The following is a 15,297-nucleotide window of genomic DNA, read 5'->3' as shown; positions in this document are numbered from 1 at the left end:
GGGATGCATGATATTGGATTATTGCTGATACCTGATACGCCCATATTTGTCAGCATATTTTGGCCGATAGCAGATGCCGATACCAATAATAAAAAATGTTTTCCTTTATTTGTAAGTTTCTCCTGTGCAGGGACTATAAACAAATTATTTTTCATTTTAGTTTTGAGCAAAAGCTATTTTTTTTCAATTTCAGAGTTTGGAAGTCTCTGACTCAGACTGTTTTACCAGTATTTCTCAAAAGCTCCTGATCACATGATCTCTAAACTGTAATTTGCTATTAATGTTCTGTAATTTTCTAGCTGTAGTGTGAGTTTCTGTTCTATTAATATGCCTGCAGGTGAGGAATAAGACAAAAATAATCAAGACAGACAAATCCAAATTAAACCCTGCGGCTTGTTGATGTCCTAAAACATGAAAAGATCGGTTTGTGCGAGAAACCGAACAGTTTATATATCATTTTTTACCTCTAAAACACCACTATGTCCATCTGCTCTCCACATCCGATTGGTGAGGTCTGAACATGCTCTGACAACGGAAGTGATCGCTCGCACTCATTGAAGCGAAGGTCCCTTATCAGAACGTGTTTTTTTTTTTTTTTTTTGAGTTGTTAGTAACACTTTACAGTAAGATCCCATTAGTTAAAATTCATTAATGTATTAACGAACAATGAGTAATACATGTGTTATGGTATTAATCTTTAACTTTAGTTAATAAAAATTCAACTGCTCATTGCTGGTTCATGTTAGTTCAGATCATTAAATAATATTGACAGATGATTTTAATAATGATTTTATAAACATTGAAATTAACATTAACTGAGATTAATAAACACTTTAGTGTTTTTCATTGTTAGTTCATGCTAACTAATGTAGTTAGTCACCGTCATTTATTAGTTTATTATTAATTCACTCATTTTGTACCCTGTTTGTGCATGAAAACCATCTCACTCTTTCATTCCTCCTTCTTCTGGTTCTTCACAGGTTCTCTGACTCCAAACCTTCTGGGCTCAATATTCATCCACTGCTGAACTGTCAGTCTTGTGTCCATATAGCTGATTCTGATCAGTGGGTTCAGATTGAGCCGTCGGCCTGTACAGATGGAGGGTCAAAGTTCAGGGTCAGCACTGACCCAGGCCATTACGAGTGTGTCAGGACCAGAATGCGATGGGTCTGTGACTGTGACGTCACCCTTCAGTACTGTACCGTAGACGGACACTTCCTCAACAAAGAGCTGGAGAGGCTGCAGTGTAACCGGATCGGTCCAGTGATTGACGTGACGGTGATCTCAGGGAAACTGGAGGAAGTTCATCTGCCCCATTACGCCTGTTTAGGAGAGTCTGACCCCTCTCTCAAAGATGCTGTGAAAGTCCTCAGCGTAAAAGACGAGGGAATAACCACAGAACCTGTGCAGTTGACCCGATTCCATGCTAAGATTGTCCAACCATCCTTCTCTCTTAAAACGTTAATAATAAGTTGGATAATGCGAGTGGATGAACACTGCGATCTTCTTCTCTACATGTGTTCTAAAGTTCCAGTCATTCTACACGTCTACTTCTTTCCATTTGATGATTGTGTAAAAGAAAAAGTTGAGAGGGATGAAAAATCAAGTTACCCAATCAAACATCCCAGACCTGACAGGCCACTTCGGATGAAAACACCACACAAGCTTAGTGTTCCTGGTGCCTCCATCCATCCAAATGAAGGGATCACATTCAGAAGAGAAACTCCCCCAAACTACTTCAAGGTCACGACACGTCTGGAGAATGATCTTTATTTGTCTCTTACCAGAACGGGTAATGAAGAGGATTTTGTCTGGACTGCAATAATTGAGAGAGATGAACTTAATCAGATTCTAAGAAGGATGAGTAGGGTTGAGTAGAAACCGAGTATTCGATACGATGCGCAGATTTCGATTCTGTTTATGGATTCCTGACTTTCTTCAGTCATTCTCACACAGTGAACAGCAGTGAGCATTTTACAATTGTATCTATCTGCTAGGACCTGTGACAAGGACCTTATCTTATCACGCACATACGCAGTTCATTAAAATCGGCACTGACTTTTGCTTCAACATGGCATTAATCTGATGGAATCCACCGTGTTCAAACATGTTGTGTCTAAAAACGCATGGAAAGCGCCGCCGCACCACTTTCTCCTTCTTTTCCAAAGCGCTTTCGCTCCTAGGGCATCTGTCTTTGCTATGCAACCTTGAACTGAGCTCTGCAAGAACATTATTCTTGAAGTATTTGCTCTTTTTCTGTCTGTAAAAAAAATATTGGAATCGGAATCGAGAATCAATAAGAACCAGATTCGATAAGCAGAACCGGAATCGTTAAAATTCAAATGATACCCAACCCGAGAGGTGAGACTCATCTAAATAGTGAGGCAGATAAAGCAATATATTTCGATAACCAGAGATGGGTAGAGTATCCAAAAACTGTACTCAAGTAAAAGTATTTATAGAAATATTTACTCAACGTAAAAGTGAAAGTAATAATCTTAATAGTTACCTGAGTAAGAGTAAAAAAGTATCCATTGAAAAACCACTCAAGTAGCTGGTTACTAAACACTAAAATAGCATGTTATTTTTCAATTATTATCATAATTACATATCTTTGCAACAAACTCAGAAGAGACAAGCATTATCTATGGCATCTGTAGCCCTTATCATTGCATAATAACGTATACAGTTGAAAAAAAAACCCTTAACCGCTCATAACTGCTGAACAGCTGGACACGAACAATGTTCAAATGCATTTTTCTGTCTGTTCTCCAAAATATAATCTATGGAGTTATTTTACTGTCAAATGTCGAGAGCGCATTATTAATGTCATGCGCGAGCGCAAATCTCTCCGCTCTCAAGCAAATTTCCTTTGCTCTCGCACAAAACCGGGCTGTGTTTGTTACGGATGCTGGTAGAGCAAACACACAACGAGGAAGAATACCATATAATAAGTCTTAACTTGATAATCCACAAGGAAAAACACAGAATCCAGAACAGGGCATACACCAACACATTCAAAATCCAAAGGAGACCTGACAAAGAACTGAACACAGACAGGAACTTAAATACACTGACACAAACAAGCTTAACAGGTTAACAAGGGGGCGTGGTTCAATGAGTGAGGAACACGTGACAAAATGCAAACCAAAACAAACCAAACATGACGGTGACTGTAACACTACCCCACCCTCCCGGTGGGTGTGTCCTCGCGCCTTAAAGTAACATCAAAAGGGAGGTCTGGAGGGGGATCTGGAGGAGGACGGCTGGCCAGGAGGAGGTGGGAAACAAAAGTCTGGGGTGAAGATGACGGTGGGATGATCCAGGGTGTGGCCTTGAGCAGAGGCAGATGTTGTGAGCTGACCCAGGTCACAGCTGAGACTATGCCCCATGGCGGCGGCGCAGGAGGGAGGAGCCATGGAGCGATGATCACTGGAGCCACCATGGGGATGACTGAAGGTGACGGAGACACAGATGAAGAAGCCTACCGCGAAGCCAGAGAGCCAATGTAGTGGAGGGACTCCGAAGATCTAGACGGCCGCGACGTAGCCGTAGTGACGACCCCCCGAGGTGATGGAAGAGATCCGGAGGGCTGAAGTCGAGCAGGAGAGACCGAGGGCGGAGGTGGACCTTGAGGAAGGAATGAGCTGGCCGAAGACGAAGGGGTGGAGGGCCGGAGTGTAGCAACGTAAGTCTAGTAGCGTAGCGTAAGTCTGTGCCGTAGGCGTAGCGATGTCCGACCCAGGTGGAGCCGACATACTGAGGGAGCCCTGCGAGGCTGAAAGTCTGACGGTCTCTGCTGGCATCGAGGGAGGAAGGAGCGTAGGCACAGGAGTTGGGACGTCAGATCGAGGAGGACTGGAGCATGCAGAGGCAGAGGGCGGAGCCAAGGACTTCTCACAGCCGTGACGAGATGGCTCCCAGAGGGCTCGAGGTGTAGCCTCACCACTGAGAGGAGGCGCAGATCAAGGGGCAGGCATCGATGAAGGGGCGACAGGAATAGCTGGGGACTGGGGCAAAAACTGTGGAGCAGAGAAGGTCCAAAACAAAAAACAGAGTCCAAGGAGTGCTGGAGAGGTAGTGGATGAGGGAGGTTTGGAGGGAACACAGGGCTGGATGGAACCTTCGGGGAGATGGACAGTTCAGGGCTGGACGGAACCAGCGGGGAGACCGACAGTTCAGGGCTGGACAGAACCAGCGGGGAGACCGACAGTTCAGGGCATGAAGCTCCCTCGAGGCCCCTCCCCGGACAGCAGCGCCTTGGTGGTGTTGAGGCCGGCATACAAGAACTTGCACAGGCTGCTGTCTGGGAAATGTGTATATGGTGCTAGAAACAAAAAGTCCTCCAAATGTGCCTCGAGGGAGCGGTCCTTCTGCTCAAGGCAGAGCAACAGAAATGCAGGTGTGTACATAATGGCGGAGACAAAAAAAGTTGAAACACGAAAAAACACTGACACGGAAAAACAAACAAAAAAACTGATGACAAAATAATGCCGCAGCTGTTTTGGTCGGGTCTTCTGTTACGGATGCTGGTAGAGCAAACACACGACGAGGAAGAGTAACGTAGAATAAGTCTTTACTTGATAATCCACAGGAAGAAACACAGAATCCAGAACAGGGCATACACCAACACATCCAAAATCCAAACGAGACCCGAAAAAAAAACTGTATGCTGGATGTTACAGGGATTTGTGGAAACATCTAATTATTGTGATACAACATTTGCCTCGCATTTCAGGATGAAAAGACAAACATTTCAGGTGAAGTGATAATCCACTTCTTACTTCCGAGACTGTGTTGATCTATATTATTTTTATTGTTTGTATTGGGCTTATTATTATTGCTGATCACTGTTGTTGTGCTATGATATTGTAATATTTACAGTCTCTTTAAAGGTTTAAAAATTGAATTTATCTTGGCATAGTTAAATAACAAGAGTTCAATACATGGAAATGACATACAGTGAGTCTCAAACTCCATTGTTTCCTCCTTCTTGTATAAATCTCATTTGTTTAAAAGACTTCCGAAGAACAGGCGAATCTCAACATAATACTGACTGTTACGTTACAGTCGGGGTGTACGCCCCCAATATTTGCATATGCCAGCCCATGTTCCCAACATTATGAAAGGCATTAGACAAGGGCAGCCAGTATTAACGTCTGGATGTGCACAGCCGAATCATCAGACTAGGTAAGCAAGCAAGAACAATAGTGAAAAATGGCAGATGGAGCAATAATAACTGACATGATCCATGATATCATGATATTTTTAGTGATATTTGTAAACTGTCTTTCTAAATGTTTCGTTAGCATGTTGCTAATGTACTGTTAAATGTGGTTAAAGTTACCATCGTTTCTTACTGTATTCACGGAGACAAGAGCCGTCGCTATTTTCATTTTTAAACACTTGCAGTCTGTATAATGCATAAACACAACTTCATTCTTTATAAATCTCTCCAACAGTGTAGCATTAGCTGTTAGCCACGGAGCACTATCAAACTCATGCAGAATCAGATGTAAACAATATAACAGTATACAATACTCACATAATCCGACGCATGCATGCCGCATGCATGACGAACACTTTGTAAAGATCCATTTGAGGGTCATATTAGCTGTGTAAACTTAGTTTAGGCACTGTTTAAGGCAAGCGCGATCTCCATGTGCGGAGAGCACGAGATTTAAAGGGGCCGCACAGCATAAATCGACGCGTTTATAATGATGCCCCAAAATAGGCAGTTAAAAAAATGAATTTAAAAAAATCTATGGGGTATTTTGAGCTGAAACTTCACAGACACATTCAGGAGACTCCTTAGACTTATATTACATCTTTTAAAAACATGTTCTAGGGCACCTTTAATACCGCGTGGTTTATACACATCTTGCCGCTGATTAGGCTGACATTTCTGACACACCCACACTCTCAAAAAGGAATTTTGAGAAATTTAATTAATAACACATTTTTTGTGTTATGGCTATTTTAACACATTTTTGTGTCAATTTAAGTTGATCATGTGCAGAGAGAGAGAAAGAGAGAAACAACACTGTGTCCAACACAACATGTGTTAAACTATCATCCAATCACATTGCTGCTACGTCACTCCACAAGCCGGTAAGCAAGTTTGTGCCTCTTTCTTCATCGGTGGACTTGTGTTCATTTTGACACATTCATTGTGTAATGATTTTAACACATTAAATGTGTCAGGAAGGTGATCTGCTGTTAACAAGCTGAATCAAAGGAGAAATTCACAATTTGTAAGTTACCATCATGGAGATCAGTGTTTGCGTTAGTTGGGCTCTTGACCCTTGACTTTTTAATATTAGATTTTGTTTGGGCTGTTGTAATCGAGTTATAATAGCCAGACAAGCAAAGAGAAAAGATGATCAGGTGGTGTTTGTTATGTTTTCACATAATCATTATTTGTCTTGAGCTCATTTAGAGCCCAATCTCTGAGCTACATTTATGTTATTGATTATAGCAGAAGATCAGCTTTTTCTACATAATTCAAAGGTATTTCTTAAAAAGTTGTTCTGATCAAAAAAAAAACCTTGCTTTTAGGCACACACAGACATCAAGAATCAGCCTGTGAATCTCAACAGTGGTGACAAGCAACATATTCTGATTTTAGAAACATTAGAAAAGAAGCTCCTAAAAAGTCACATAAAACAGAGAAAGAAAAAAAAAATAGTGAGAATAAAGGAAATTACTATATAATAGTGAGAATAAAGGAAATTAAATTAAGACAATTAAGCTCATAATTTATTCATGCAGCAATGCATGATGGGAGCCATAGATGAATTTTAATTGGTGGCTCCCAGCATGCACTGCAACATGCTTTATTATTCTCACCATTGTTGAGATTCACAGGCTGATTCTTGATGTCTGTGTCTCTATATAAAAGGTTTTTTTTTTTTTTTTTTTTTTTTTTAAATCAGAACAACTTTTGAGAAATCCTTCAGATTATATTGATAAAGCTGATCTTCTGCTGTAGAATCACAGTGCTGCTGTAATCAATAATGTAAATCTAACTCAGAGATTGGGCTCTAAATGAGTTCAGTGATTCAGGTCAAATAATGATTATGTGAAAACATAACCAACACCACCTGATCATCTTTTCTCTTTGCTTGACTAGCTGTTATAATAGGCCAAACAAAGTCTAATATTAAAAAGTCAAGGTTCAAGAGCCCAACTAAAGCAAACACTCATCTCCACAATGGTGGCTTAAAAATTGTGATTTTCTCCTTTGATTCTGCTTGTTAACAGCAGATCACCTTCCTGACACATTTACTGTGTTAAAATCATTGACTCAGTGAATGTGTCAGAATTAACACACAAGTGTTGTCCCTAAACTCACACACTGATGTGTAAGAATTTAACACATTTTGAGTCAGTTTTAACACATCCTTTCTAAGAGTGTGTATTGCATTCATTTTAACTGGTCAAAAATAGCACATCTATGACACAAATTGTGTGATTTATGACACATTAGTGTGTTAAATATTTTAACACATTGCCTGTGTTAAGAAGAATAACACACTGGTTGAGTTAAAAAAAGTAACACAACGTGTTATATCTTAACATAATGATTGGATGATAGTTAACACATGTTGTGTTGGACAGTGTCGTTTCTCTCTCTCTCTCACACACATTAGTGTGTTAAATATTTTATGCCTGTATTAAGAAAAAATAACTAGACACACGGGTGTGTTAAAATATAACACAGGTTGTGTTGTTTTTAACACATCTGTTTTAAGAGTGCACCAAACGTACAAACACACCCAGAAAACGTATCTCAAAGCCGTTGCATACCGTTACACACCGTTTCCCGGAAACATGTTGTTCAACCCGGAAAATGTAGCAAAACGTTGCACACCGTTTTGAGCTTGAACATGCCCCTGGACGGGTGCTCTCAAATATACAGTGCTCTCTTATGAACTGCCTCTCCTCTCGCTCAGATATTGCATGTGCACGCTCAAACTTTGTCCTGTGCGCTTGCGAATCTCTCTGTGCTCTTGCAGAAAATAATTTGCTCATGGATTAAACGCTGTCAAAAGTTATCAACCAATCAGAAGAGACGACTGATCCATGAAAATGCTACGTGGAATCTTATTGGCTGAGAGTGAACTGCGCCTGGAATTCTTTTGACAAAAGTGGATATTAGTGAAGTGACGTGGCCAAGTATGGTGACCCATACTCAGAATTTGTGCTCTGCATTTAACCCATCCAAGTGCACATACACAGCAGTGAACACTGTGTGGACAATCCCTGCCGGACCTGAGACTCGAACCCATGACCTTTGGGTTACAGGTCCGACTCTCTATCCATTAGGCCACGACTGACCTATTAGTAAGTTATTGACAAGTTATAAGTTAATAATACAATACAATTATGCAATTTAATAATATTAACCAATATGTAGGCCATATCTTGGATGTTTTCTATATTAATAAGCTTGTTTGTCTAAGTGCATCACATTACAGGTCAAACCCCACTGAACTATTTATCCAAAACCATCATATTAGCCAATATCATGGACAAAACCTTAAATTAAACATTAATTTAAAACAAAAGATTAAATAACTAATTTAATGTTATATATCAGTATAGAAATGTGTACTATGTTATAAATTAGCCTATTAAAAAATATGTATTAATTTAAATGAATTAATTACAAAATTGTTTGAAATTAATGAAGACATGATTCGTCCAGTGTTTTTAAATGATTCCCTTTAACTGTAATAACATTAGTTTCAAAGCTCATTTATTGCTGAAATCAATGTATTCGGACTATAAATTGTTATTGCAATACTTGCGTTATTATTTAATGTTTGCAACACAGAAGTAGCAATAGCGTGTTGTTGAAAACACTTTGTGAAGCTGTTTAAAACATATAGCTTATATGACACTGCTTTCAGCGCCAATGCAAAAGCAGGTTTAAATATTCCGGTGTGATCGTAATTTCAATGGTTTAACAGGCATAACCCAATTGTTGTCATTTAGGAAAAAAAATGCGTTCTTTTGATTAATCGTGCATACATAAGAGCTTATAACCAAAGTATTTTTTTATGTCATTTTTTGCCAGACCTCAAAACAAATTCACTATAGGTAGTATATTTGATCTCCACATTTTAAGTATTTAGGAATGATGATCTGAGCCTGATCTTGTTCTGTCTTAAATCAGAAAATATTTTTTGGTAACTGTGGCAAGGGGGGCGTGGTTCAGCGAACGCTGCAGCGGGGGAGAGCGTCAGGAGACGCGCGGTGGATGAGCGGGTTAAGCGCAAATAACAAACACCTGTCTCTTGTTACAGTAATTGGCGTGGAGAGAGTACTTAACGCCAGGAGAAACAGGAGTGAGTGAGAGAGAGAAGGACTGCTGGCTGCCTGCCGCACTCCCAAGGACTGACTGGAGTGAACGGAGTGAATTCCACTGTTTATGTTGATGATTGTTTTGTGCCTGTTTGCACACCTTTTTGTTATTATTGAAAATAAAAGCAGCCAGCAGTCATAGCCGACCCTTGTCGTCTTCCTTCCTAAAATCTACGAACTCTGTTACAGTAACACTTTACAATAAGGTTTCATTAACATTATTTAACTACATTAGATAACATGAACTAATAATGAACTGCACTTCTACAGCATTTATTAATCTTTGTTAATGTTAATTCAAGCATTTACATAATTAAAATCAAAAGTTGTATTTGTTAACAATGCACTGTGAAATAAACAACCAACAAATAGCTGTATTTTAACTAACCTTAACAAAGATTCATAATTAATTATGTATTGCTCATTGTTAGTTCATGTTAGATAATACATTAACTAATGTTAACAAATAAAAAACTAAAATGTTGCCTATTTTTTATATAAATTTTACCAAGTAATTACATTACATGTATGTGCTCTCGCCTCACAATAATGTGCTCTCGACATTTGATAGTAATATAACGCCATAAGCATGAGAAAGATCTGTGACATTATATGCAAGCACAGAGATGATGTGAAAGCTAAATTCATCTCAGTTCTTCAGAAAGAGAAGCTTTGTATTTAACCTTTTTAAATACATAATGTGTAGTAAAGTAAGACTGTCATTGGAAAATGCATAAAGACTCCAATAAAAGAAGATGGAAACCATTTTTTAAAGAATGATATTGTTATAAATTGTTATAAAATGATGTAATTTCTGGATAAACCTGAATTGATTAGCAGACCATATTTGAGATGCATAAAAATTTTCACAAATTCACATCTGCTGAGAAACTGAGCTTTTTGAAACTCTGAATAGATTAAACTAATAGTTTGACAGAATGATTGAGACAGTCGATGATGGACCTGATTAATCAAATATGTAGTTGATGCTTGACACTAAACACATGCGCATAGTGGCTCAAATGTAGTTTCTTGCACACACTGTTAAAAATAAATGTAAATTTACAGGTAATGGTCTGTATTTTTTTTACAGATTTTTCCCGTTTTGTCATTATACACTGAAATGCCTGTTGTTTTACTGATATTTGCTGTAATTTAATTTCCACTATTAAATTTACAGGGAATTGCATGTATTTTAGTATTACATAAAATTTCTGTTTTTTAAAAGAAATGTTCTGTATTTTTACAGAATAATGTGTAATTTTACATCAAATGTGGATTAATATTTTACAGATTATTTCTGTATTTTGAATATTCTGTAAAATCACAGAAATATAATGTAAATTTATATATCCGCTGTAAAATAATGTGGAAAAACATGTAACTGTGAAAAAAACATAAAATTTCCATTTTTTTATTTGACTTAATCATACTCTGACTGTTCCGCTTGTCAAAGTAGTTCTGCTGCGTTCAATGTTTCGTTTCGTAACAAATTTCTTTTCCTAATATCATCTCGTAATATAATATAATCATACAGTCTTTGTTGAAATACGAGGACATTTCAACAATGTAGAGTTTAAATATCGAAATGAAGGAATTCCCGCCCGGCGCAAGGATACAGGGTGCTTCTCAATTCTTATTTGTGCATCCTCGTTTCCTTTCCTTGCTTCCTTTCCTCGCGTCTTAGCTCCACCCCTCCAGGATGCGAGGGAAGGACGCAAGGAAAAGAAGAGAGGACGGAGGAATTGAATCAAGTGAAATGATATATCCTCGCTCCCTTTAGCGTCACTTCAAAGCGTCGTCAGCTACAATCGAGGGATCTACCCACATGTTGTTAAAGTTTGGTTATTTAAAAATATATAATAAATATTAATAAAGCAAGATGCCTAGTTGAAATATATGAGATATAAAGTTTATTTAATCTGTAAAAGTAAAGCATACATTTAAATTATTGTGACAGATAAGAAGGGGGAGGAGAATTTATGCGTGCGTCAGGTTACTCGATGAGAAAGACTTCCGCAAAGACTTCCGCTCATAACTCCTCAGGAAGCCTCCTCACTCCTCGATCCTCGCCTCCTCGTGGTGCAATTAGAGAATTGAGATGTCCTTCAAGATGGCTGAGCTCGATCGTTTTCCGGGTCATAGGATGGAGGACGGAGTCATAGTCTCTTCAAAGCACACGGTGGAGCAGCGGAGCAGCTGACTGGAGTCACTCGACCGTTAGGATTGCTGCTGCTCGTGGACGTGAAGCGAAAATAAGCAGGTAAAATAACTTCTCTCTATTATTATATGTTCACTCAAAAAATATTTCAGTCTAAACTTAAGTTTTATGTAATTGAATTACATTCAAATTTTACATCCATTTTGATCACATAGTTTTTACATAAACAAACTAATAAACTTAACGTGATTCATATTTGTAAGTCATATGTAAATGAAATAGGCAAGATTTATCTAATAGTATGTAATGTGTTTGCGCACTATACTGAGTTAAAGTACTATTGAAGCAGTGTCAGAGTTTATGAGTTAATTAAGTGATAAATTGAGTGATGATTGAGCATTATTGAAGACACCTGATGATAACAAGCAGAATCACCAAAGGAGAAAATCACAATTTTTAAGACACCATCGTGGAGATGAGGGTTTGCTTTAGTTGAGCTCTTGACCCTTAACAGTTTTATATTAGATTTTGTTTGGACTGTTATAACAGCTAGTCAAGCAAAGAGAAAAGATGATCAGATTATGTTTCTACATACTGTAATCATCATTTAACCTGAATCGCTGAACTCATCTAGAGCCCAATCTCTGAGTTAGATTCACATTATTGATTACAGCAGCACTGTGATTCTACAGCAGAAGTTCAGCTTTATCAATATAATCCAAAGGATTTCAAAAAAGTTGTTCTGAATAAAAAAAAAAAATTATAAAAAAATTTTTTTAAAGGCACACACTCACGTCTATTGCGATCTCAGAATTCAGGCCAGCTGATAATACCCAGAATATCAAAATCAACTGAAGGCGGCAGATCCTTTTCCTATTTAGCACCTAAACTCTGGAACAATCTTCCTAGCATTGTTCGGGAAGCAGACACACTCTGTCAGTTTAAATCTAGACTAAAAACACATCTCTTTGCTCTTGCATACACATAACACATTATAAATACATTAACATTTTTCAAATCCGTTAAAGGATTGTTACGCTGCAATAATTAGGTCGGCCGGAACCGAGAACATTTCCTATAACACTAGATATACCTGTACATCAGAATAAGAATGGCATCTACGCTAATATCAATCTCTCTGCTTATCCTGAGGTTTGCCGGGTGCTGGATCCAGGCCGTATCCAGATCAGATGGAGAACCTGTGTCTGGACCTGACTACAACGTAGCCCAGGAGACAATGGGCCTACAGATCCAGTTCTGGCTGCATCTATAATTCAGATTTTTAATCTCCGTATCCGCTTACATATATTTATATATAATCTATTTTTAATCTCTATAATTAAATTGTATAATTCAGATTTTGATCTCCATATCCATTTACATATATTATATATATCTTCCAAGGGGTTTTTTCCCTCCTAGGACTTTTTTCTCAGTTAACACGCTGGGTTTTTCTCCTAGGGATTTTTTTCCACCCCTGGGAGTCAGCCGACATTGGCTTAATGTAGCACCATCTTGTATACGTTACATATTACCACGCTTGCTTGTACAGCTTATTTTTAACCACTTCTCTTTTTTCTGTGCTTCTAATATGTAAAGCTGTTTTGAAACAATTACCAATTGTAAACAGTGCTATATAAATAAATTTGACTTGACTTGACTTGACACACAGACATCAAGAATCATCCTGTGAATCTCAACGACGGTGACAAGCAACATATTCTGATCAACAGATCAACTCTGAACATTAGAAAACAAGCTACTAAAAAGTCACATAAAAACAGCAAAAAAATAGTGACAATAAAAGCAAATTACTAAGACAATTCAGCTCATAATTTATTCATGCAGCAATGCATGATGGGAGCCATGGATGAATTTTGATTGGTGGCTCCCAGAATGCACTGCAACATGCTTTATGATGGTCACCACTGTTGAGATTCACAGGATGATTCTTGATGTCTGTGTGTTTAAATGAGCTCTGTTTTTTTTTTTTTTTTAAATCAGAACAACATTAGTTAAATTTTACAGATTATATTGCTAAAGCTGATCTTCTGCTGTAGAATCACAGTGCTGCTGTAATCAATAATGTAAATCTAACTCAGAGATTGGGCTCTAAATGAGTTCAGTGATTCAGATCAAATAATGATTATATGAAAACATAACCAACACCACCTGATCATCTTTTCTGTTTGCTTGACTAGCTGTTGTAACAGCCCAAACAAAAACTAATATGAAATTGTTAAGGGTCAAGAGCTCAACTAAAGCAAACTCTCATCTCCACGATGGTGGCATTTTTCCTCATACTATTAGATATATCTTACCTATTTCATTTACATATGACTTACAAATATGAATCACGTTAAGTTTATTAGTTTGTTTATGTAAAAACTATGTGATCCAAATGGATGGAAAATTTGAATGTAATTCAATTACATAAACTTAAGTTTAGACTGAAATATAGGCCAAGGAGCAACGCTGGAGCTCTTGCAGAGGTACGAAACCAGCAGTTAATTTCATACATCAACAGTTATGAAACTCTCTCTCTACATTATCTATCTACTCTCTCTATCTACATTAATCCAGACACATTTGAAAACTGTGTTTTAATTTTGAGATGTTCTTAGACCACATTATTGTTCCAACATTTTCCAAAAGTTTCTCTTTCACACTGAGATGTCGGAAGACTCTTAAATCATCTTCCTGCACATGCTGTTAAACGTAAGAAATGATCATGTTTTCTCAGGACTCAGTGTGAAAGGAAGGCCAAAACATAAAGAGAAATGTGCAAAAGTATCTGGGTTAATGTAGACGTAGACCCTCTGGCATTCACACTGTCTCTCTCGCAAATTCCCTCCACAAACACGCTTTGTGTCCTTTTCCACTATTCTGATGTTTTTACTGTTCATTTATTAAAAGAGTTCTATAGTAGAGTCTGTTTCATTACTCATGTTGTTTGCTTGACAGATGCCTTTTCAAGATAAATCCCAAGGGATCGAAAGCAGATGACGTTCAGTCCACAGCATGTGTCAAACTCCGCTCCTGGAGGACCACTGTCCTGCAAAGTGCTCCAACCCGCTCCAGAACACCGGCCTTGGAAGTTTCTAGCAATCCTGAAGACATTGATTAGCTGGTTCAGGTGTGTTTAATTAGTTTCTGTAGGGCCACTGTCCTGCAGAGTTTAGCTCCATCTCTGAGTTTGACACCCTTATTCAAAAGGTTCTTTCTCTCTGAACTGAAACTGCAGACTATGACTAGAAGACAAACATGGAGAACATTCTTCAATCTCCCTCCATTCACTTGCACAGAAATTTCATCAGTGTCACACGGACTTTAAGAACACTCACTCTTTCCTGCTTTGTTTAATTGTTTGTTTTTTAATGACTCCTTGTAATTCATCTGTCGACCAGTGGTCAGGTTTTGAAGGCAGACTGTTTCATTATTATTCCACTGTAACTTTTTTTTCTTTGTTGTATCTGTATATTAAGTTTTGCTGTAGTTGAAACTACTAGTTTAAATTACTAGTTTTAAAACTGTTTTTGGCTCTTTATAAAATAAACTAATAACAAACATTCTTTTGCAGTTAAGACTGATTATTTGTATATAGCAGCATTTAACCTTATTTATAGGGAATTTTATTCACTCAAAAAAATGATACATTGTATTTACTTAATTTTTTTATGTCAACAGGTTCCACGTAACTTGGTTATGTTGCATGTAATTAACATTATTGGTTTCAGTTAACTTATTTATTACATAAGGTTAACTCA

General features: G+C 37.9%; 1 protein-coding gene across 1 annotated transcript in view; it reads left to right on the top strand.

Moving 5' to 3' along the window:
* LOC125271604 (NACHT, LRR and PYD domains-containing protein 3-like) overlaps nt 1–4,915 on the top strand; it is a 116,977-nt gene extending 112,062 nt beyond the window's left edge. The window contains exon 8 of the mRNA XM_048195715.1: nt 981–4,915. Within this exon, the coding sequence (XP_048051672.1) occupies nt 981–1,878 (898 nt within the window). The 3' untranslated portion in view covers nt 1,879–4,915. The remainder of the gene's footprint in view (nt 1–980) is intronic.
* Nucleotides 4,916–15,297: the final 10,382 nt, after the last annotated feature.

The sequence above is a fragment of the Megalobrama amblycephala genome, linkage group LG7 (genome assembly GCF_018812025.1).
Source record: "Megalobrama amblycephala isolate DHTTF-2021 linkage group LG7, ASM1881202v1, whole genome shotgun sequence".
Classification (NCBI taxonomy): domain Eukaryota; kingdom Metazoa; phylum Chordata; class Actinopteri; order Cypriniformes; family Xenocyprididae; genus Megalobrama; species Megalobrama amblycephala.
This window is presented reverse-complemented; position numbering and strand designations above follow the sequence as displayed.